The sequence below is a fragment of the Solanum tuberosum genome, unplaced genomic scaffold, assembly GCF_000226075.1.
Source record: "Solanum tuberosum cultivar DM 1-3 516 R44 unplaced genomic scaffold, SolTub_3.0 scf00403, whole genome shotgun sequence".
Taxonomy (NCBI): domain Eukaryota; kingdom Viridiplantae; phylum Streptophyta; class Magnoliopsida; order Solanales; family Solanaceae; genus Solanum; species Solanum tuberosum.
The window spans coordinates 95381-115995 of NW_006239321.1; the positions used below are offsets into that span (position 1 = coordinate 95381).

Here is a 20615-nt window from a genome sequence, read left to right on the forward strand (position 1 = left end):
TCAAGTGGATGTGTCTGGTGTTTGTTATTCGCAGATGACATAGTATTGATTGAGAGACCCACGGTGGATTTAATGATAGGTTAGAAGTTTGGAGACAGACCCTAGAATCCAAAAGTTTCAGGTAAAGTCAGGCTAAAATTGAGTACTTGGAGTCGAAGTTCAAATGACGTATCACATGAAGTGGAGGTGGAATTGAAGTTCGATAAACAAGTCATACTCAAGAGAAGAAGTTTCAAGTACCTTGGGTCGCCTCCACCTCCTCTTCATGCGATTGAGTGGTGGTTAGACCTACACAGTTGTATGGGGCAGAGTACTTGCCTGTCAAGAACGCACACGCTCAGATGGATGTGTAGGCATACCAGGAGTGACAGGATTTGGAACGAAGCTATACAAGACAATGTAGGAGTGACCTCCGTGATGGACAAGATGAGGGAAGCAAGGTTGAAATTGTTCGATCATGTGAAGAAGAGGTGCGGGGAAGCTCCAAGTAAGTAGGTGTGCAAGTTTGGCTATAACATATTTTTAGGAGTGGTATAGGTAGGTCGAAGAATATTTGGGGAAGGTGATTAGATGGGACATGACACATCTTCAACTTACTGAGGACATGACTCTAGATAAAAAAAGGTTTGGCGGTCGAGGATTACAATAAAAGGACAGTAGGTAGCCGTGTGTTGTAGTACTTTTACAAGGAATAAGCAGGGAGTTATCCTTCTCATCTTCTCTTAAAAGTGAATAAAATACTTTTTGTTTTTAACCTTATAAAAGTGCGTTTTGAATGAAAAAACAAGTCGCGATATGTTTAACCTCAGTCATCGACTGTTCAGTCGCGGTTTTCATCTCTGTTGCTTCTTGACTTCAGGTAAGTGTTCTTTCTTTCCTCCTCTTCTTTTTTTCTGCTCTGTTTTGCAGTCTTGTTCTGTTCTGTTCTACTGTACCAACATTGTTGTTTCTCTGCTCTGTTTTGCTGATTATTTTTCTTAACAGTGATTATATATTGTTACAGTGATTAAAATATAGTGCTGATTATGTTTCTTTGATCTTAACAGCAATTAAAAATGGCTGACCCCGGTTGGAACTATGGGAAAAGAACAAGTGAGACCAATAGGAACGCAGTTGAATGTAACTTTTGTAAAAATGTTACTAATGGTGGAATCTTTCATCACAAACATCTAGTTGGTACTTACAAGTAGGGATGTTCATGATTATGGTTACAAAACCAAACCGAACCACGATCCGAACCAAACCGATTAAAAAATTGATATTTGGTTTGATTTGGTTAGGTTTGGTTTTAAATTTTGAAAAACCGATACTATTTGGTTTGGTTTTGGTTTTACTAAAAAATAACTGCAAAAATAACCAAACTGAACCGATAAATTATATATAAAAATTTTATAATTATTTATATATCATTCATAAATAAAATATAAATATTTTTTAAAATTTTAAGTAACCTAAGTTTTTAACTTTACCATTTTCTCAAGCCCAACACTTAAGTTTTAGTCCATCTATTACAATCACAAGTTCAAGTCCATCAAAATTTATTATTTTAGTCTTTACCTACCATACCTTTCATAAGATAGTTACATCTTCTCTTAATTGAATCACTTTGTTCGTGTAATGATAACTTTAATATTGTTTAATTGCTTAATTGAACCGACAATAGATTTTCAGTGGATTGCTCATATACTAGGTGTTTGTGTCTATCAAGATACGTATGTCCTCAAAATTTTATTACTTTTAAACATAAAAAACCAGAAAAACTGAACCAAACTGTCAATAACCAAACCGACGGTTACTTTTTTCGTTTGGTTTGGTTTGGTTTTAGATATTTAAAAAACCGACTAGATTGGTTTGGTTTTGGTTTTAACCAATAAACGATCCAAATCGAACCACGAACACCCCTACTTACAAGGACGTCTCACGGTATGAAAAATGCCAGGATGGTGTAAGGGAAGAAATGAAAAAATATGTTGATGAAAAAAGGGAGCTAAAACATCAGGCTTTATTTCAACGAAATGTGACTAATATTGATGATTAGTACTATCTTTGATCAGCTAGCAACAGTGTTTGGTGAGTTCTCGTCTTTTCGAGGAAACCCCTGTGTTTCTTTTAGTCACTTACTTTCAATTTTCAGACATTAGAGTTAGCTAGGGACTTGTCTTAGCAACTCATATTAGTAGAGACTTTTCATACAATCAGTTTAGATTCAGCTATGTGAACTCAAATATTCATCTATTGATATTTTTAGACTACTAGTAAAATTACCTGCGCGAATTTATAAAATAATACTTAAAATATATCGGTTATTAAAACTAAAACACTATATTATCTTACATATAAGATTACGCAGTAACAAACATTAATAATGTAAAGGAAAATGAAAATTATAACATCTTATCATTTATCCTTAATAACATAAGCATAAATTAATGACTGTAAAAATACATACCAGGATCTATAACATACGCAATGGTGTTAGTGAGCTACTCAACAGGAGCAAAGTACACGAATATTTAATTGTGCAGAAGAAGAAGAAAAAGAAGAAGAAGAAGTTCAGAATTTTTGTTGTTTTAAAATGAGAGGAAATCCCTCTATTTATAGATAACAAAGAGTAGTGTGAACAAATATTTATTGTGTCTTATCGGAAAGGTTACAACTATTTGGAAAAGTTGCGACCCTTCAGAAAGGTCACAATCTTTCATAAAAGTTACAACTTTTCATAAAAATCACAACTTTTCATAAAAGTCGCACCTCTTCATTAAAGTCGCAACTTTTCATAAAAGTCCCAATTTTTCGTAAAAGGAGAAGGTTAGTTTTGGAAATAAATAAATTAAAAGGGAATCCTGGTTTGTGGTGGCGCCACGTAGGTGGGCCTAGGGTTCTCTTTTATATATATATGATTTCAGTTCAATTTCGCATCCAGTTATCTTCTATTGCTATTACATGTTGATTCTTAGTGCCATGCCTGATCATGAAGTTAGCTTGGGGTCACTTGTGGCTCTAAACACCGTGAAATGACTAAAGGTACTCGTGACAGTTTGATTCTTGTGTGAAGCACCTAAAGGTACTCCACGATAGGTAGTCGGAAGGGCCCTAACCCTACAATTCAAAAAATTTGAGTGAGTGATCTAATGTTGTTCACCTTCTCGAAAAGAATAATCTCAAACTTCCTCAAATTGATTTTGAGGTCTGATACCGGCTGAAACCAAGTAAAGACTTGGCTTAATAATCAGTGTTATGAAAGGCGAAAAGCGCCAAAAAGCTCTAAGGTTCGTAGGGACTTTAAGCGCAAATAAAGTGTGGGCTTTAGTACAAAAAGGCGCAAAGGGAGAAAAGAAAACAAATATATTTGTTTAGTCCAAGACTAATAATTATAAACATGAATGACAAATATATGACCAAAGAAATTGAAAAAAAATTATGATGAAGTAAATTATCAATTATTTAGTGTCACTTCTTCATAAGAGGCTCATTGGCAAGGAAACATTTGCCTTAGAACCTTGATGACGACACTGAAGCGCACATAAAGCGAGGCGAAGCGCTCAACACGTTTTGGGCCTCGCTTCAGGGCTTAAGCGCGCCTTTGATAACACTGTTAATAATCCAACTAGGCCTCAGTTGCATCATAAAAAATCAAGGTATCATCCGTAAATAACGAATGAGACACTAAGAACCGCAACACTAAAACCCTTTAAGTAACCCCATAAAATAGCTCTATCATCATCCTACTTAATGCTCACATAAATAAGATAAACAACATTGATGATAAGTGATCCCCTTGTCTTAAATCCCTCGGACTCCCAAAAATCCCGCATGGGTCACTATTCACCAACATAGAAAATCTCACCGAAGAGATGCAAAAATTAATCCATTTCCTCCTCTTTTCCCCAAATCCCATTTGAAACATAATAGAATCTAGGAATTTCCAGTTCAAATGATCACAGACCTTTTCCAAATTTGAATTTCAAATTTTCCAAATTTGAATTCTATATCCACAGCAGATGCAACTCCATACCAACGCCTCACTACTACTTTCATTTTTCAATTAATTAACGGCTAAGCAATTTCATAAACTGAGCTTTCCTTAACCAGATGACCTTACTTCGTAACCTTAGCCTCCCTATCTTTATAGTTTTCTAGTTCGACTAAGTGACTTTAATTTCCCAAATTTTTAGGGCAAAACTGATTTTTGAAGTTCACCTCTCGGAAAAAGTTATTCCTGCCCAAACTCCACTGCGCCTTCTAGACTTTTAAGCATACGGTAAAAAAGAATAACAATGAATAACGGAAAAGCAAAGATCGAGAAGAAAAGTTTGAGAAAGCAAAAGAAAAATCAAAATCAGATGCGCTGCACGAGGGGATTTCGGAAGCCAATTTTGGTACGATTTTACTTTTTTTTATTTTTTATTTTGAAAATACACTCGTTTTTGCATTTGATATATCTAGATACATATTGAAGAGTTAGATCTATGAACTTATCTTGTTTTCTTTATTTAACATTTTTTCTTAGTTTAGAGATTATTTTTCTATTCTAATCTTGGAAGTCTCGGTGACATTTCCCTAGGGTGAAACAGAAAGATTGGTAAACTCAAATTTACTCAAGGCCTCTGAGATGAATAGATCAATAACTTAGGAACCATTTCATTTTTTTAAGAACAGACACTCTCCCATTCAGAATACTTTGAGTTCTTAGAATATCAACCCTTTCCTTTTTGAACATCATCTTTTCCACCTTCTTATTTTTGCTTGTTGTACCTGGTTCCTCTTCACACTCAAAAATTTCTTCATCAGAAAATTCTCCAGTAGGAACAAAGGGTTTAAACATTTGAAGTGTTTTTTAGAGAAGAGAAAAGAGGGTTTTGAAATTTTTTTATTTTTGGAAGGGGATTTGAATTTTCTAGGGTGATGAAAAGAAATATGAAGTATAAAGGAAGTGAAACGGTGTATTATGTGAAAGGAAGTGTCATTTTCGTATTCAAATGATGGGACAACGGTCAGATTTCTGAATGACAGACATATGGCGATCACAACAGTTCTCATGCATAATTCAAAAAGCAATGTTAAGAGTGCTAACCTTCTAGAATGGATCGGGTCCCTCTCTCTAATTGCCCAGATTTGTCCTGACCTCCCTTTTCCTTCAGCATTTTTTCCATGTGTGCATACCTATAAAAGGTATAAGACTGAATTTGCTAAAACATACATAACTGGAAAACAAGGATACCTGCTCCATTTGCATAGTCATGAGAGGGTTGATTGCTTCAGGCAGGATCCATTCAGTCAGGTTACAGCACCCCCAACTTCAGTTTGATTATCTCGGCCAGGTCTTATAAGAGTTTTAAGTTGTTATTTTATCCACAAGAGTTGAGCACATCAAGTTGCACCTGCTACATACTTTGCCTTAGTTGTTGAAAGAGCAACTGAATCTTGCCTTTTAGTTCCCCATGAATGAGAGACCAGCCTAGAAAATAAGTCATTCCTAAGGTACTCTTTCTATCAACTTGATACCCAGCATAATCAATATCACTATATTCCTCCAAATCAAAAAGTCTCCTGATGAACAAAATAGAACCAATTTCATGTCTTATTTAAATGTCTTAGGATTCTCTTAGCAGCTTTCAAATGTGATTCCATTGGACAAGCTTGGAATCTTGAATAAATCCTAACACTTATATAATTTACATTTGGACCACATCCATCATTATCCAGCTTCGAGTTGGTCCCATGGAGTATCAATTGTCTTGGCATCTGTAATGTGAAACTTCTTCAGTAGCTTCTCTGAGCTGGAACCAGGTTTATATCTTTGTTCAGACATTAATTGCCCTGATCACATTGTGCTATCTTCTTCCCTTTAGCTAAGTCAATATGAGTGTATACCTGTTTTGACAAATTGGTCCTTGCTTAGGGTTTTGGTGAAGATGTCAGCCACTTGATCTTCCATTTTGCAAAACTTCATGATGACATTACCCTTTTTTAACATTGTCTTGACTTCAAGTATGTTAAGCCTTTTGAGCAGCTCCTTGATGTACATTTCTTGACAAACGAGGGTACCTTTAGAGGTTTGCTTGATCTGTAGCTCTAAGAAGAAATCTAATTCTCCCATCATGCTCACTTCAAAACTCACTACTCATGAGTGTAACAAACTCTTCACACAACACCTCAAAGGTTGCTTCAAAGATGATATCATCGATATATACTTAAATAATTAGCAATTTTTTCCTTTGTGATTTCAAAAAGAGGATTTTGTCAATTTTACCTCTTTTGAAACCATTGTTGAAGAGGAACTTGGAAAACCTGTCAGCTGGTCGGGGAACTGAGTGTCATACTTTGCTTCTTTCAAACTGAGCTTGTTCAGCNCAAACTCTTCACACAACACCTCAAAGGTTGCTTCAAAGATGATATCATCGATATATACTTAAATAATTAGCAATTTTTTCCTTTGTGATTTCAAAAAGAGGATTTTGTCAATTTTACCTCTTTTGAAACCATTGTTGAAGAGGAACTTGGAAAACCTGTCAGCTGGTCGGGGAACTGAGTGTCATACTTTGCTTCTTTCAAACTGAGCTTGTTCAGCTTCTTCATTCTCACTTTCAGAATTCACATTATCAGTTTGAACTGCATCATCTTTGTTCAGCATTGTCTACCGGAGCAGGTCCCTCATCAGGTTTATCATCTGCATCAACTTCTTTGGGATTGTTGGATTCATGAAGAGGATATTCTTCAGCAAGCTTATTACTTAGACCATCTCTCTGAATCTGAAGCAGCTCTTCCATCTCAGAATCTTCTTTGTTTTGCAACTTACTTCTCAATTCTTGCTTATTCCGCTTGAAGGATGGTCTGATATGTTTCTCTTTAACATAAGTAACACAAACATTATCATCTGCAAATTTTATTTTTGGCAGACCGCGGACCATGTGTCTTGACACAAGTTTGTGCAGTAGAGAACACATGAGCACGTCTCTTGTGTCATACATCATCATTCTCACTTTGAGCACTAAGGCAAGTGAGACTGTCACTACGAGCAGTATTCAGATCAACAATATACATGTTCTCCATTTCCTTTATCACAAATTTATGAAACACTTAGAAGATTGTACTTCAACTCATTGTCATAGTACACATCTTCAATGGGGTGTTCCACAAACTTTCCAATCCTGCTTACGCCAAAAGAGACACCTCCACCTTGAAGTGCCTTGATAGAGATGAAGTTTTTAGTTTTACTAGTGCTTTAAGCATCTACTATTCATGAGACAACACTGACTGATGTTACCTCATCTTATTTGCATAGCATATTACTTGTTAGCCTTGGGAACCCATTTGAGACAGAGTTCCCAGTAAGAAGATAACGGAGTGATAAGAAAATCTTTTGTCCAGTGGGGCAGACTGCTTTTCTTCAACTTAGGACCAAAAGCAAGGCCATATCCCTTCTTATGTCTGTTCCTCTGTTTGGAATAGTTTGAAGAACTTCCTTCATGTTTTTTTTCAAATAAGATAATCTTTCTTAAGATGTCCATTTCGACCATAATGCACACATAGTAAATTATCAGCAACATAAACGTTTTTGTTGTGAGGATTGTATGAGGGATCTATCTTCTCACAACCCAGCCCTCTTCTACTGTTGTTACCCTTACTGATTAAATTTGTAAGCATTTTAGAAGAAGTTGTCCATTTGAGGGATTTGTTTAGTTCCTCTTTTACACGGACCAAGTCGCTTTCCAACACAAGATTTTCTTTCTAGAATTCCCTCTTCATTTCAACAATGTGCAGCTTATTTTCAAGCTCTAGCTGCAAGTTGTTGACCAATTTCTTTCCTTTAGAAACTGTAGTAGTCACTTTTTTTATCTTTTCCTTTAGTTCTATATTTTCAGTTTCTAGAACAACCATTTGTTTTTCAATATCAGATATTTGGGTAACTAGAGCAATTTTTCCATCTTGAGAGATGTCTAGGCTATTGTTCACGAGATCATTCCCAATCGTTAGCTCACTGATCAAATCAATTAGTACAACAACTATCTTTCTGAATTTACTAGTAGAAAATGTATTCAAGTTTTTATTGAAGTATGCTAAGGTTACCTCTTCATTAGCATCTTCATCATCTTACTTTGTCATGAAAGCATCATCAGAGTGTTCAGAATCATCTGAATCACTTGAGGCATTTTCCCAGGCAGTCAGATCCTTCTTCACCGTATGATATGTACTTTCTCTTCTGCTTGACTTGTCACGGACCTAATCTCTTCTTTTGTCTTTGCCTTCTCCAAGCTTGACATATTCCTTGTCGTCAACCTTGTGCATAGACCAGTCTTTAATGAAGTGACCTAGTTTACCACACTTGTAACACAAGTCATTTGAGTTTGTAGCCCTATCAAAATTTGCTTTCTTCATGATACCTCCACGTTTTCTCACGATTTTTTGAAATCTTCGAGTGAAATAGCCCATGTTCTCATTTATTTCAGGGGTTTGACTTTGTGACACCTTGTGAGCAAGTGATTTGTCCCTTTTTGAATCTTTCTTCCGATCAGCCTCATTAATCAGATCTGACCTTTTGTATTTGCCTTTGAGATTTAGACCATCCTTCTTTTTGTGCATCTCATGAACTTGAAGATGTTCAAATAGTGCATCCAGCATCACTACTTCAGAGTCCCTTATCTCATCGCCAATCACAAATTCATTTGTCCAAGATCTGGGATGAATTTCCAGTATCTTAGAGACTTGCTTACATGCAGGGACAGGTTCTTCCAAGAACATAAGCTCATTTGTAATGGTGGAGAATCTAGTACGCATTTCATGAATAGATTCACCTTCTTTTATGGTGAAACTTTCAAACTGAGTAGTGAAGAGATCAAGCTTAGATTTCTTTGTTTCCTCAGTACCCTTATACGTTGTTCTCAACCGATCCCAGATTTCCCTGGCTGATTTACAAGATGAAATTAGATCATATTCATTTACTTCAATGCCACACATCAATAATTTCCTTGCTTTGTGATTTTTCTCAACTTTTCTTCTATCGGAGTCATTATATTGATGTCGAGTTTTGGGAACGACTCTTGTGACATCTCCATCTTTTACTTCCATAGTTGACACATAAGGACCTTCACAAATAACATTCCATACATCAATGTCTACAGCCATGAGATAGTCACTCATTCGAATATTCCATCATATATAGAACTAACCATAAAAAAGAGGTGGCCTTGTAGGAGACTGACCTTTTTGCAAGTTTAGTGGTATCGCCATTCTTCGCAAGAATCTCTCTCTTGGTGTTAACCACATAGAGAGCCCAAGCTTTGATACCAATTGTTGGAATGCATGCGTCCACCAGTGATCACAGGACCAAGTCCCCAGACAGAATAAAGTGTGGAAAATAAATAGTTCAAAGTAAATCAGGCACAATGATTTTATGTGGAAACCCCATTGCTCAAGGACGGTGAAAACCACGACATGTACTCACAAAATTTCAACTCAAACACCATTTCATTTAAATGAAGCAAAGTTTCAGATTACAAACTCTTGCAACCTAGGAATTAAAACTTTTTAATCCCTTCCCCCTTACTGTAGCAACTCTAGTACAAAGGAAAACAAAGCAATAACTCTATTGCCCACTAAACCAACTAACTCTAGTTGATCTAGACTTTAAGAACCCAACACAACTAACTATAGCCACCAACTCCGATCTCAACGATGAGAGCTAAACAAGCAGCAACTCTGATGCACAACTAACTCTAGTTGGCATTCCTAGGAAACTCTACCCAAGAGAACATAAAAACAATGATGTAAAAAAGGTTGAATAAAACATAGATGATTCTACTAACTAACTCTAGTTAATACGACTCAAACTAAAGACTTAGACAAGCAAATGATCTACTATCATTTATAACTTAGGAGTAGATTTACAATGTAAGCACATAAGACACAAAGCTCAAAGTACAACAAAGACTCTTCAGCACTTTATCATCTCATTTGTTGAGTATGAGTAGTGTTCTTCCTCGAATATGACCTTCTCTTTGTAAGCTTATGAATTTTCAAAAATTCAAATCTTAGTTTGTGTCTTGTGAGAAGAGACTATATCAAATGGACACAAACCCCTTGGGATGACACCATTGGCTGAGAGCCTGCTACTCTGAAAAGTTGTGCACCAACCATGTTAGATGTGACAACTTTTAGACATCTGTCTTTTGACTTTTCCCTGTACGCAGTCTATCTGGGACCAGGTCCCTTTCTGTGTTTTCTTTGTGAGTTCTTGAAAAGACTTGCTAGCTCTCTCTCTTTTTGAATGAATAATGTTGTTTGTTTATTGTTGTATATATCAATCCCCAACAAGAGTTTTGACCACTGAAACAAACAACCTTATCCGCCCTTCCTATTGGTGAAGTACGCTCACTTTTCACCAACTAACCTGACAAGACAGCTTTATACTTGTACACCATTTTGAATTTGAACGAGAGCACTCTGCCAAGGATCGAGTCCCTGCATATGTGAGGATCATCAAAACACCTAGAATACAACATTTTCCTCTTTTTTGATGATGACACACAAATATTCCTTACGCTGAGTTTATTCATTCATTTTCCCTGTACCAGAAGACCCTTTCCTAGATATGGTCCCTTGTTAGATCCCTAAGTTTGTTAAATCATCAAAACTTAACATCATCTACAAAATAGCAAGATCTAAACCTTATTGTTTGTGTATGATGTAATTGTTCATTCCAAATGTGTTCTAGTTCATACCCTTAGCTTTGAGGCATTGACTGGACTAAGAATTTTTTAAGACATAAATTTAAGAAATTTAGAAACAATTCTTGAGGATATTATGGTCTTCTGTTGAGTTATGTTGAATTTGTATTTATGGACAAAATATATGCATCTTGGAAAGTGGGTTCATCATTTTTTATAGGTGATATTGAGTCAACACATGTCTAGATTACTCTACTTTGTTCTTGCCATTGTAACAAACTAGTTGGAAGTTGTTTGTAACTACCCGAGTCTATACCCCAGCCGAAACACGATACCTGGAACCACAAGTGATCCCAAGCTAACCCTTGGCATACATATCAAAGAATCACATAAAGAAACTAAGCAGAAGCTGAAATACATAACTGAATAATAGAGTTTAGAAAATCCATGAAACTACATTTTTACTGTTAAAAATAAGCCTATACTAAGAAAACATAATTTTGCTGGGACATGACCACCAACTACCTCAAAACCAAAGACAACATGAAGTAGAGTCTGGTCACCTAAACTAATGGAGTCTCCAAATGAGGAGGGCTCACCAAGTGCTAATTGCAAATGCTGCAACCTTACTATTGACGAGTCTGAGTACGAGCACCGAAATCTACATCATAAAAGGATGCAGCGCAGAGAAAAGTATGTGTCAGTACGTGGAATGTACTAAGTAAGTAAAAGGCACTACCATAGTAGTAGAAATGGCATAACGGGGACAGTGAAATAACGTTCTCAAAATCATATACATAGCGAAAGAATTGATGAGAAACAATTGGAATCTATGAATAAGTATCATAAAAATATCTTTTCAAAAGCACATATTCATATAATTGAGTTTTTTTTCAGTAGCCTTGCATAATCATATACACAAAATAACATACTTGAAATGAGCCATAAAGACTTAAAAACATATCATAAAAATGCATAATTAGGGAGTTTTTTATAACCGACATATACCATGTAAGCTCATGATGTTCAACAACTAACCTAGTTGGGAGGGTTTCCCTATACCTTGACTGAGGATAGGACCATATCATATCTATGTGAATCCACTAATCTTAGCCTCTCAAGGCTAGAAAGTCAACCGACAAGACGGTTAAACATAATCCTACGTTGGTGCATAGTTATGGGATTTTGGTTTTCTAAACTCGAGTCCTCTCGGTACTAAATAGTCCTCACAATACAACATATATTCATATAATGCTCATAGGTATGAAAACCACTTATCATTTTGAATCATGTATGAGGCTAATCTCAAAAGTCACATCTTAAAATAACATGTATTTAGGTTGTAATTCATATCATGTTTGTTTTCATGCTTAAAAGCCATAAGAGTTTGAATGACCATAAAAATCATGCTAAATCAATATCATAAGGTTTCAAAACCAAAGTGAAATAATAAAAACATAAATTAATAACGAAGATCATTAGTTCATAAAAATTCCTAATTTTACTTCTAACAATCTTGAAGAATTCTTGAAAATCAAAATAATTTAGGTATGAGAGGAAGTGCACACCAGAATAAATTGCTATATTTTAGCTATTTTCTGTTTCCTAGTTTGTGTAGTTACTTTTAAGTATTAGTTCCTCAATTTCAGCAAACAGTAACTTAGTTTTAGCAGATTTTTTAGCATTACTTTACATCATCTTAGTTAAGTTGCGATGTATTTATTCAGTCTCATTTATCAATAGAAATCACTTTTCCTTTTTCTTCTTCAATCAGCTCTTATTCTCCTCTGTTAAACACTAATTGAAGAGATACTCTAGTTGAAGCCTTATATACCTGAGAGAATGAAGGTCAAAAGAAAAACTTGTTTGGAAGCCTTGAAACCCTAGTTTTTGTCTTCCTTGCGGTTTCTTTTTGAGTTGGGGAGTTGAGAGCGTAGAAATAAAATAAATCTGAGTACTTTATGGAATATGTTCCCCTAATAAAAGTTAAAACATCGTGGCTTAGGCTTAGAAAAAGTGGGAAAAGATAAAAGAAACCCTAATTAAAAAGTTATCAAAAACCTTCCACGAGGTCATCTATGGTCTGTGGTTTCATCTACGAGCCGTAGATCCCATCCATGTGTGTCAGACTAAAATTTTAAGTCTCAAAATTCATTCTACGGGCCCAAATTACGGGCCCGTAATTGGGTCCATGAAAATCAGACAAATAAATGACTTTCAAAAGTTTGTTTCACGAGTTGAAACTACGGGTCATACTTCAATTTACAACATGTGAATGCGGTTCGTAGTTACTAACTCTGAAAACTCTGATATGGTATAGTCTCTGGTAAAATGGTCATAACATTTTATGCCACACTTGAAATGATGCAAATTTGGTAGCGTTGGAAAGAAGACTCATAAACCTTTAATTTGATAGGTAATGGACCACCTCATTCATTCTATGCTGAGAGATGTGGTCGTTTGAAATTTACCCTTGTATGAACTAATGTAAAACCTTAGCCGATAAAAATGTTTTGAACTTGGTTTGGTGTTTGAGGTAACTTACGTTCCTACAACACATCTGATATACTTACTACACTTAGTAAAGGACCTTAACATATATGTACAACTTATAAATCATCGGGTTCGGGCCTATACACATATGGAGGATGGTTCAAATCTTTGCTTAGAAGTTGCGGGGCCTTACCTTAATAATTAATCTTCCTCAACAAAGTTTGTTCTCTCAACAAACTTTGGCTTATTAAAAATGTAGATGAAAAATATAAGTCATTTTCCACTTTTGTTTGGACAATATTGACTCCTTGCAGTAGGAAAGTGCTATAGTCATAAGTGTACTACTGTTCCATACCCATTTTTGTGCTATTGTGCTTGTTAATAAACTTTACTATTGAAAAGTTCTCTTATTGAATATCCTAGTGTTTGGATGGTTGATGTTATGGTGTGCATTCCTTATTATCAAAGTTACTTTATTTTCCCTTCCATTAAAACATGGATGCTCATATCAGTGACATGGTTTATCTAAACAATTAGTTGTATGATATATTATTTGCCTATTGTTAGTCGTATATTTCTAAAGATCACACTGTATAGTAATGTTTATGGAGACTGTATAAGTGATTTTTCATTACAATATGACTATTTATATCAAGTCATGAGGTGAATTGATTCTTTTTTCTTTTTTGAAGGTCCAACTGCCAGAAGGAGTAACACCATTTGTTCAAATTACTCAAAATGAGTTTTTAGGGCGAAAGTGAGCTCCAATCATTTCTTTGCTTTTTTTTTATGATGGTCTCCTTACCAGTTAACTGCATTATTTCTTTTGATAATCCTTAAACTTAAGCTTATTTTCATACACTTGCTGCTTAGACTTCTGAATTATTATGCCATCATTTACAATTGTTATTACCACCCGTTAACTGCATTCTTTCTTTTGATAATCCTTATACTTAAGCTATTTTTATACACTTGTTGTCTAAACTTCTGAATTATTGTGTCTTCATTTACAATTGTTAGAACCACTTGGATAGCATATTGATTATACTCACGGTCCAAAAAGTTAGTTTGTTTTTTTAAGAGATTAAACTTTGTTTAACTAGTGTACCTTATTCCATGATCTGCCAAGAATGTCATGAGATATAATTTCACTGGCAAGAAAATGAGTAAAAGAAGAAATTTGAACTCCATATTATAATTTGGAGTTTGAACTCCATTTGGAGTTTAATAGTTTTCGATTATCACTAATCCTGGCTTTAGTTAGTCAATTTTAATTGGAATGTTCTAATGTCTTACAGACATAAGAAACTTAAAGAAGAGGACGTCGCTGTTTGTGAATGCAAATATGGTGTCAATGATCCTGAAACTGCTTGTGGAGAAAGATGCTTAAATGTACTGACCAGCACTGAGTGTACACTAGGATACTGTCAGAGTGGTGAAAATTGCAGGAATCAGGTAAATTAGATGATTTGGTTAATTAGTTGAACATTTCATGACGTTTCTCTATATTTATACACTTTTACCATGTTCATATCTTTTATGTCCTTCAACTATTCAACCAAGTTATCCTCAAAAGGTCAAATTATCTCCTCCATGCATGGTGTGCATAGGTGCAAACTCTTTCACATGATGTTCCTCATATATTTCATGTGACGGAGCTTTATCCAGTTTCTTGTCTTGTCGAATTTCTATGCTTTTACTTCTGCATTTTTCTTCTTTATCAGTCTCCTAATGCTATCTTTTCCTATGCACGTCATGGGACTCTTCCTCATACCCAAGTAGAATTCTGACTATTATTCTAAGAATTTCCTCCCTATTAGCCACTAGGACATCACGATCTTCATATCAATCTAGCATAAGGAACTTCTAAATGGATGGAAGTAGCTAGTCTTCTGCTCGAAATATATTTTTCTTTTCTGACAAGTCTGTTATAAATCAACCTTTGTCTTAGCATCCCCATCATGTTTGTTTTTTCCTTTTCCACCCTCTTGAGATGAATCATCAGATTGGAAGCCTATGACAAACTGCTTCCTGCATCTATTTCTTTATGTGTCCATTGTTTGCTTCTCTTCTTTCACCTTTCATGGGATCAGTCTTGCTCACTTGGGCCAATTCCGTACTGCAAAACTGTTCTGACAAAGTCTAACATGAGCACTACATCATGTTACACGTCTAACGTGGACAATGTATAACGTCACATTATTAATATGTCAAGTCAATATTTCATGTTAACTAACCTTTTCAGTTATTTCACGCTAGTAAATCTGTCAAGTCAATGTCTCTATGTTAGCAAAAAAAGTCAAGTATTTGTGTGGTAAGAGTGGAGCATACGATCTTTACCTTGATTGTGATAGTTATAATGCGTCTAGATTTGTCGTATACGTATAGGGTTAATTGTTCAAATTGTTATATGCAATATCCTTAATAGAACATTGAGGGTGTGGCTTAGTGGCGATGAAGTGAATTGAGAACCATTAGATCTCAAGGTGAAAATCTAGTGGAGGTAAAAATACTAGGTAATTTCTTCTATCTCCAAGCCTTGGCGAACAGAGTTTACCCGCTACTTCATGAAATTAGTTGAGGTGGGCGCAAGCTGGCCCAAACACCACTGTTATAAAAAAATTAGTTGAGGTGGCTGCTTCCATGGCTGGAACCCGTGACCTACACGGAGACAATTTTACTGTTTCTCCAAGGTTCCCCTTCAGTTATTCCGTTGTAAATGAAAATAATGAAAAAATTGTTGCTTGTCATTTAGTTCTTTCCCTGTTGAAAATCTTTCTTCACTTAAATTTATCTTTTCATCTACTTCACGGAGGAGACTGTGTCAATAACTAATGGGAGATTCTACTCAATGCCATGTTTGAAAGAGACGATGTGTCATTTAGATATTATTTGGTATATTGTTTTGAAGTGTTTTGCTTGCTGTCCACAGAGATTCCAGAAATGTGAATATGCAAAAACTAAGTTGTTCAGGACTGAAGGGCGTGGTTGGGGTCTTTTAGCTGATGAGAATATAAAGGTAATTCTGCTGAAGCAGCTGTAGTTATGACTTATTCGTAATTACTATTTTCTCTGGAATATATCGGAAGCCTTTGAGAAGTAACTAATTACTAATTAGCTTCTATCAACCAATTCTTCCTCTCTCTTTACATTGTTAGGCTGGACAGTTCATCATGGAATACTGTGGAGAAGTGCTATCATCTGAAGCAGCAAAGAAAAGGTGTCTGGCTTATGAAGCTCATAGTAAGTTATCGACAATAGATATGGTTATCAATGCATCTACAGATCGATCACTACTATATGATTTGTGCAGAGGTCAAGGATGCATACATTATTTCAGTGAACGCAAATTATTTCATTGATGCTACCAAGAAGGGAAGTCTAGCAAGATTCATTAATCATTCATGGTAAGTGATGAAACTTCAGTTATTGAAATGATGAAAAGATAACTAAGTCCGTTAACTGATGTTGATTGATAGTACTGATACTGTGTGTTCCTGACTTTTCCAGCCAACCAAATTGTGAAACAAGGAAATGGATAGTGTTAGGGGAAACAAGGGTAGGAATATTTGCAAAGAGAGATATATCCGTTGGAATGGAGCTTTCATATAACTATAACTTTGAGTGGTATGGTGGTGCACCTGTTCGTTGTCTTTGTGGAGCTGCAAACTGTTCTCTTTTTTTGGGTTCCAAATCTCAAGGATTTAAGGTAACTTAAGTTTCTTGTGAATTGTTATATCTAGAATGCCCTTTATAGAGTCATTTCACTTATTCCTTCTTTCCAGAATTAGACAACAAACAGATTAATGTTTTATGATAGATGCTTCTAAATTCGATATGAGTCTGTCAATCCCATTTCTTATTCTTTTGTTCCCTTTTTTATCTTGGAAGTTGGCTCAGGAGTGCAGCCATGTCTGGGAAGAAGAGGATAACAGGTAATCATTGTTCTGTTAACTTGATTTGTTTCAGGAGCTCATCTCTTTCCATTACTTCTACATCTTGATTCTCTATGTAAAAGAGAAATATTAGTGATTCCATGAAAACCTCAGTAAGATATATAAATGTGATAGGCAACGGCTTAGTAAGAGATCTTGCATGTTTTATTTGATGTGTTATGTCTCTCCATAAGCCGAAGTATGAGAAGAGCTGCTCCTCCCCTATACTTAATCCCACTTCTTTAGTCTGTCAATTGATAAATAGGCCGAAAATTATATTTCTGTAAAATTTCAGATAGTTCTTTATGAGTTTCAGCGGAGCAAATTGCTTATGATAATATAGTTTGGATGCTACAGCATCAACTCATTTCCTTGTAATTCTTGGATATTTATTTCAATCTGGCTTTCTTACTACAGATATATCGTGGATAATCTTCCACTTTATGGCACGACGAATGATGATGAATCTTCTCCAATGATCTCTGGAACTAGTGGAGGAAATGAGCACAGTTATAAGGTATTGAAAGACAGTGAGGCGTCTACGTTACAAACTAATAGCAAAACCAAGAAGAAGTGTCAGCCCAAACCCAAGCTGAAGGTCAAATATCCCATTCTTAATTTTAAGATGACTGTGTGATGAGAATGTCTCGCCAAGGCTAAAAGATAAATTATATATAGTGGTAGTTAGATCTAGACTGGTGTATGATAGATTGAATTTTCTAGCCCTTTGTAGCTCCTTCTTTCATCCAAGGGCCTAAGTACACCACAATATAAGGACCTTAAATTTTATTAGAGGATAAACAACGTGTTGCATTTCAGGCTAAAAATAAAGTAATCCAGGATAAATGTTTATTACACCAATAAAACAAAAAAAGATAAACCTTATGGCTTATTATGTCGGAATTTAGAGCACAGCAATGGAAGTTCATGTTGTAGATTTTGTATTTCTCATATAAAGCTTGGTTGATCAGCAGGATTTATTTATTTTTTGGCAAATAATTGATTTATTTATTCACCAAGTAAACGTTACAGAACTTAAAAAAAACAAAGGCCTGAGCTTCAACAGCCTCACCCCTCATCTACTTCGTCCCCTCTACATCAGCTATCGATTAGGAAGGATAAAAATCCAATCTAGCTAATGTTCCTCTCAATTTACTGTACTTATTCCCTCTATGATGTATCTCCTGTATGATAGTCTTCACAATCTCATCTTCACTTCATTGCTTCTGTTTGAATAGTCTTGCATTTCGTTCTTGCCAAATGTGATAGACAGCACTTGCCATGGTCATTCTATAGACTTCAGCATCTGGTGTTTTCCTCTTGTGGTGTGTGCTAGCCCAAAGTACTTCTCCTTGCCAGTTCAATGTTTGTGAGTTACGCCTTGCCATATTACTAGTAGCCTTTTCCAAACTCCGGCTGATATGTTGCATTCAAACATCAGGTGTGCTACAGATTCCTTCGTTGTATTACAGAAAGAGCATTCCGCGTCTTGTACTACCCCCCATTTCAGCAGTTTGTCTTTGGTGAGTAGCTTCGCATGGATGGCCAGTCGTAGCATAAAAATCCATTTTGGCGACCCCTTGTTGTTACAAACTAATCTTCTCCAAGTTACCTTTGGGAATACTCCTCTTAGTTGGATGTACATTTTATGTATCGAGAATCTCGGCATCTGAATCAACTCAGCTTCTCCATATCCTGCAGCTTCCATAGTCTCCTTTGTTTTAAGAATTTTCTTTATTATCCATGAGCATTGTTAGCCTCCATATTCCACACCGTTCTGCCTTTCCCATAGTATGTCTGAATTGAGAAGAGAACAGTCTTTATAAGTTGCACCCTCCCAGCATATGATAGGAACTTAGTTGTCCAGGAGGTGATCCGCCCCACCATTTTATTCCAAGAGAGGTTTGCATTGTGCCGCTGTAATCTTTTTTCTGCTCAAAGGTACTCCAAGATATTGATTTTGTTTCTCGTTGATATTGATAAGCCTCACTGTTGAAGTGTTTTTTAAAACATAATAGATGCTTCTAAATTCGATATGAGTCTGTCAATCTCATTTCTTATTCTTTTGTTCCCTTTTTTATCTTGGCTCAGGGGTGCAACCAAGTCTGCGAAGAAGGGGATAACAGGTAATTTATTTTAGTCATATTATGCTTCATACCTACTAGCTAGCCTTTCGTTTCCTCCTTGTAAGAAACATGTAATGGTCAATGAAGTGAGGAAGTTCATATCCCAGTGGAGACAAAAAGATAGGTGATTTCTTTTCATGTGTCCAAGCCTTGGTGGACAGAGTTAGCCAATACATGTGTTGTATATTTATTTCAATCTGGCTTTCTTACTGCAGATATATCGTGGATAATCTTCCACTTTATGACACGACGAATGATGATGAATCTTCTCCGGTGATCTCTGGAACTAGTGGAGGAAATGAGCACACAAAGATATTGAATGACGGTGAGGGGTCTACGTTCAAGGTTGAACCAACTAATAGTACAATCAAGAAGAAGTCTCAGCGCAAACCCAAGCTGAAGGTCAAATATCTCATTCTTAATTTTATTCCTTGTACTTTCATAGTATCGTATTCTTCATTTTTACTACTACATGTTACTTCAATTACTTTGTTTATCTTGTTGATTAGTTTCTTTGATCTTAACAGCAATTAAAAACTGTTGACCCGGGTTGGAAATATGGGAAAAGAGCAAGTGAGACCAATAAGGCCGCAGTTGAGTGTAACTTTTGTAAAAAAGTTACTAATGGCGGAATCTTTCGTCACAAACAACACTTGATTGGTACTTGCAGGGACGTCACACGGTGTGAACAATGCCCGGATGTTGTAAGGGAAGAAATGAAGAAATATGTTGATGTAAAGAACGAACAAAAACGTCAGGCTTTACTTCAATCAGATGTGACTAATATTGGTGATGATAAAGATGAAGATATAGAAGAAGGTGAAGCTACTGAATAGTCAGTTCCTCCATTAGTAATAGAATGCAACAATCACAGCTGAGGAAGATGATGATGAATAATATAATGATAACGGTGGAATACAAAATTCTGACGATCTTACATAAGTAAAGTTTTTGAACAATGAGAAATAGATGTTGAACCATTATAAATTTGATTTTGTTTGTCCTATGGTCTATGAAGAATTTTGTGATAACTACCTTTTAGCTTTTAATGTGAACTTTTGCTTATATTTATTCTCCATTTATTTTGATCTTTAATGAAGCGTGCGCTTCGCTTCACACTCTAACCCAAGTAGGGCCTTGTCCCTTTTAGTAACAAGTAGGGGTGTTCACGGTTTGGATAAAAACCGATTCAAATCGAAAAATCGAACCAAACCGATAAAATAAAACCGATTTTATTTGGGTTTGGTTTGGTTTGGTTTTAGATTTTTGAAAACCGATAGTATTTGGTTTGGTTATGGTTTTATTCAAAAAAACCGAAGAAATAACCGAACCAAACTGATGAATTATATACATATATTTTATTAATATACATACTTAATATATTATTTTTATAA

General features: G+C 35.6%; 1 protein-coding gene across 1 annotated transcript; it reads left to right on the forward strand.

Moving 5' to 3' along the window:
* The first annotated feature begins 417 nt into the window (after nt 1-417).
* On the forward strand, nt 418-20057 carry LOC107057890 (histone-lysine N-methyltransferase ASHH1-like). The gene is made up of 10 exons (XM_015302979.1): nt 418-470; nt 2181-2198; nt 14459-14615; nt 16093-16179; nt 16319-16403; nt 16474-16567; nt 16671-16869; nt 17061-17095; nt 19437-19623; nt 19749-20057. The coding sequence occupies exons 1-10, from the start codon at nt 418-420 to the stop codon at nt 20055-20057; spliced, it is 1224 nt and encodes a 407-aa protein (XP_015158465.1).
* The last annotated feature ends 558 nt before the right edge of the window (nt 20058-20615 follow it).